This window comes from Varroa jacobsoni, unplaced genomic scaffold, assembly GCF_002532875.2.
Source record: "Varroa jacobsoni isolate VJ856 unplaced genomic scaffold, vjacob_1.0 scaffold_105, whole genome shotgun sequence".
Taxonomy (NCBI): domain Eukaryota; kingdom Metazoa; phylum Arthropoda; class Arachnida; order Mesostigmata; family Varroidae; genus Varroa; species Varroa jacobsoni.
The window spans coordinates 111,858-116,840 of record NW_019213007.1 but is presented as its reverse complement, the minus strand read 5'-3'; the positions used below and the strand labels follow the sequence as shown (position 1 = coordinate 116,840).

General features: G+C 42.1%; 1 protein-coding gene across 1 annotated transcript in view; it reads right to left on the bottom strand.

The window, feature by feature from the left end:
• Window positions 1-507: 507 nt before the first annotated feature.
• Window positions 508-4,983, bottom strand: part of LOC111265628 (uncharacterized) — a 52,329-nt gene continuing 47,853 nt past the window's right edge. Inside the window, exon 6 of the mRNA XM_022842472.2 lies at window positions 508-3,957. Coding sequence (XP_022698207.1) covers window positions 3,783-3,957 — 175 coding nt within the window. The 3' untranslated portion in view covers window positions 508-3,782. The remainder of the gene's footprint in view (window positions 3,958-4,983) is intronic.

Here is a 4,983-nt window from a genome sequence, read left to right as displayed (position 1 = left end):
CGTTTTCGGCATAACTTTGTTACTTTAACGGTTTGATGGCACTTTTAGGCAGCGAGTACCCTTCATTGTTTGGGTTCTTTGGCTTAGATTCACCATTTACGTGTCTTTTTCAGTTCCCGCCCTATCGCAGTTATTGTATTTGTCACGTTTCGTTATTGGTTTACCCTGGTATCACAGGTAACCCACCGCCATATTTAGTTACCCCGACCTCCTACTACGGTTATTCATTACCTCGATGTGAAGCAGCTCTGAACTTTCGAAATTATGCAGAACTCTCGGATTCGTTGAAATGACTAATGTGGCATTTTCTAGTTTATCTTAACCGCTCTACTAAGGCAGTATCATGTTTGACAGTTGTAATAACGTGTTTCTATTAAGCGAGAAGTTACAGAAATCCTTAAAGCTGTTTTCGGTATGGCCGACACACAGAGACTTCTAGAAGGTCCGCTTAGGAATTGTTACCATTATCATTATTATTTGTAGAATGCTTAATAAAAACTCCAATCGTATTTTCTTTAGTTCGAAAAATATCAACGACAAAAAGTAGTACCTTTATTTTCTGGTGTTCAATCTTATTTGGCTTTTGTTTTACATTTTCATTATCTAGATTGGACTCCATTTTATCGATAGTTAGTTTTATTTCTCGTAGATATCATTAGTTTCATCGAAATCATTATCAGCATTTAATTATCTCATCATTTTCTGAGATGGTTCAAATAATTATCTATGTATGTTATCCTAAATAGTCATACCATTTTCATCACCGTTTCTAGTTCACATTTACATTCACAAAGTCACGATTCATCTATTGACGATAACCCAAAGGACCCGCAAATGTTCCGTGTCCTATCCAACGGATTACGTCCTCGATATTCTAGCTGGCATCTAAATACGCACACGATTTGCGAGCAGCGGAACAACACTTAACAATGTGCAATTCTATGAGCTTTAATTAATTTTGTTGGTATTGATACTTTTTCTTTTACCAAGTTTATTCAAACTACCATTAGTTTGATTTTTTAAATTTGATTTCTGTTTAATTACAGCATCGTTCCCAGCAGTTAACGATGGATGCAGATGTCTATGGACGGTGTGGTGGACTTCATGGATAGAATGGCCCCTTTTAACTATAACAATAATAATCAGAAAGTATCTGGTATAGCTTGATGCGGATGTAAAGTTAACCATCTATTTTTTAATGTTCTGGTTTAGTCCAAGACGGATTTGTTATCGCTAAAACGTCGCTTGATAGCGATGTACAGTCGGATAACAGTCTTCATACAAGTTGATTGACTAAGTTACATTAAACACAGTTTCGTTCGATGCTAAGTCTCCATTGGCTGAATGATTAGAAGAAGTTCATTGGCAAAGACCAAGAAATACGTTTTAGGTGATGCTTTATTCGGAGACGAAGAAAGTTCGCAATTTCATTAGCCAAAATTTCGAGAAGTACAAATGCGCGGAAAGAAGTCTAACTACCGTAGATTTGTTTGCCTCCTTATTCATGTACACCTTTGTCTTCACTGTACAAAAAGTCACCCCAAATATATTCGTGTTAGGTTTTCAGTTTAAAGACCAGTCTTTTTTCTTACCCTGTCGTGTGCTGTCGACACTGATTGGCCACTCTTGGCCATCTCAAACCCCTCAAGTTGTCCGTGTGCATACAGAATTCTCCACATCCTTGTCCTCTATCAATCCTATCCTCCTCCTACGATACGCTCACACATTTGGCAAGGCGACAAGTGGGTCAGCAAGAAACGGGCCTCTTTGAAAATGTTAATTTTTGTTAGCAGCTTTCAGGAAACTCTCAATTCGTTCTCCCGATGGTCCTACTCTTTGCTGTGCCCCTCTGTTTCAACATATACCACAGTATATAGTGCGTATCCATAAATAACGATGGCGCAATGACAGGCGCAACGAGGGCGTGGCGCCACTGTTTCTCTCCCCCCATCCATGCATCAGCTTGAGTACTACTGATTGCCGGATGTTTGTTTGTCGAACTGTTCGCCTGCTCCCTGCTGCGACTTCGATCGTTGCCAACGTAAAAAACCTTCTCTTTCAACATCTCAATCTTCAAGCGCCGTCTCCAATTCTCCCAGACTGCCTGCTTCCTACCGATTTATACATTCACGCCGTGGGTCTAATTGCTTTTCATCAAGTTCTTTTTCAGCAAAGTTTCTCGTTCTCGGTGCTACCGTTATGCCTCACTGTTTTCGTCCATTCTCGCCGGCACGATCGCGACTACGCTTTCCATGGTCTACGATGATCGTGTGTGAGCGGGTGTCTGCGTCCCAGATACGCACGATTAGTCAGTGCGAATTCGTACCGGCCAGCTTAAGTGATTGATAATTTGTGTCGTTCCTAATGTTGTCTCTGCTTTGTTATTGGTGTACTCCTCATTTTCTTTGTGATACATAGGCACGCATAAAAGTATGGATTTAGGCATCCCCGAACGTAAATGCACATTACTCATCTAATCCTTTGCTTTGTAGCAGTAGGTCACTGAGCATTCACATATTGTATAAGGTCCAATGCAACACGCAAAAAAATTCCCAAGACGGTCCGTCAACGAATGGCGATAAACTCCGGTCTCGCTACAACAAAACACCTGCTAACAACGAGCGTCAAATCGTATGGTACAAGTATCTTTGTCAGGACAAAAAGAGATTTTTGTCACGTCCAATTAAACTATTGCAGACATGCAAAACTGTTGCCTCTATTCTTGATGCGGTTACACGGCGCGTCTGCGACTAGACGACTAGCGCCTGCGATAGCCTAAATTACTCTAAATGGGTTTTTGACCATTATGGGGCTATTTTCTCCATTCTGCTGCATTGTTATGGACGATTTATCGACCCAACGTTTAGTAGCAGTATTACGAAAGATTCACGCGTCGATACACGATATGTCAACCCAGTTCAGTCGTAAGCTGACGTTCACACGGACACTCACAAACAGCGAACCCAGTTAAGCAGTAGGATCGTGCTTATTCAAGCAACACGCTTGTCATAAATTTCGACAAGTAGGTTCTTTTGGATATCCTTGTTCGGCTTGCTATCTAGCTCGTAGGCTACAACAGTGTTCCCGTTATAACTTAGCGGGTAAAGTATCTGCCTGCTAGCCTTAGAGACACGATGTGGTATGGGTTCGAACCCGAACATAGACTTCGTTCCGTTTTGGTAGCCAGCCGTGTGCTGAAATGCCTGACGGCGATACCGGACGTAAAGCTCGAAACAGAGCACAGTAGTAGTTCTAGTGAAACGGGTCTCGCCGACTGGACCCAAACGGCACTAGGTCGCACGAACTTTTCTGATGAAGACATGTTCTCTATAGGATTTTAGTTTTTTTCGTCTCCGCTATCGCCTCGCAAGACAGTGCTTGGCTACGGTGTTTGCTTTCAACATAAGCCGTTCCCATATCCATCCGTCGAGGATTAGATTCCTCATATGATTCGGCCACTTCAATCCTTCGTATTTTCGGATAATGATGGTGGCTGTGATTTAGCTTTTTTAGACTGATTTTTTAGCATGGTCTTCCAGTCATACGCCGTATCGTATTCGCGTACGAGAGTTCGACCCGCTCTAATCTGCTATTATAGGTGCCGCTCGAAGTGTAGCAGTATCAGAGCGCGCGGTGGTCTTTGGCAGAAGCTCAAACGAAGCACTTCGGTACCGGGTCGATGCACGCCCTATAGAAAAAATAGTCGGAGGCTGGATGGGTGATTGAAGTAAGCTCCAGGGATCTCCAGGAGTCCGGCTTTATACGTTTGTTTGAAGATCGACTTAGAGATTGACGATGAGCTTCTGCGGGTTGGCAAAATGCCATTTGTGGTTGTGCCCGATGTCGACGACGACTTTCGTGTACAGCGGCGTCGCGTGTCTAGACATCACTATGTATTTAGCCGTTGTAAGCCCGTCACGATTCATCCGGTACGAGGCCATTCGAATGAAGGTCATCCTGTAAACGAGGGGGAGGGCGAGAGATCGCAAAACAACATGAAACGCAGAAAAGACAACAGCAAAAAAAAATAGTGCCATACATTATTAAGAATATAAGCATGCTCTTTGCTCATATCGAACTTAATTTATCGCCAGTCACACAAGTGGCTATTACTGTGCATATATATGGTGAGCTAACAGGTAAACAAGGCAAACCGATCCATGCTTGTTGGTCCCCAGCTTTTTAGCTGACGGCTTTATTTGTTCACTGCTAATCAAACCAATCTAATTTAACAAAAGTACACAAGTAAACAAGTTTGCTTTTCATTGTGGAAGCCCTTTCTAACTATGTTGAGACCTAATACCTTCCGTACACGTACAAATTAGATTTTCAACGAAAAGAAGTCTTTTATATATTCTTTCTACATACACTTCCCGCACACCATACACTAGCTATCCGCTGCGGTACTGCCACAGCTATAATCGACAGCAGGTATTTCTGTCCTTTTCGTCCTTCTCCATTCAGCACTTAGTTTCTCGCTAACCGAACTGAAGCCGGCCTTAGCAAACCTATTCTTAAGTATGAATCGTGTAGGACTTATCGTTATCGGCTAATTGACGCGGCCGACGACGTCGTGGGTATGTGTAAGAAATTCGCCACACACAATGTGACGCGTTATAGTGATAGACAGGCAAATGTATGTCGGTAAATAGCGCTGTTACACGGTGGCGCTGTGTTTCCTTTTTTTGGCCCTTTTTGGAAGATTATTAAAGCTTAGAATACGTTCGTTGACAATCTTTGAAATATTATATTATTCTGACCCTTACCATTTTTGTCGACTGTACCTGCTTTACATACCTCTCTGTCAGTAGGAAAATTCTCTGGCTAAGTTAATGCTAATTAACGTTAAGACTTGCACGAGTGGATGAAGGAGGTTAACGATCCGTTGAGCCTCTTTTTCTAATGCTTTCTATCATTTTAGCCCTCGTCGTCGTAAGGCGACCACATACACACTATATATATATATATATATATATGTATATA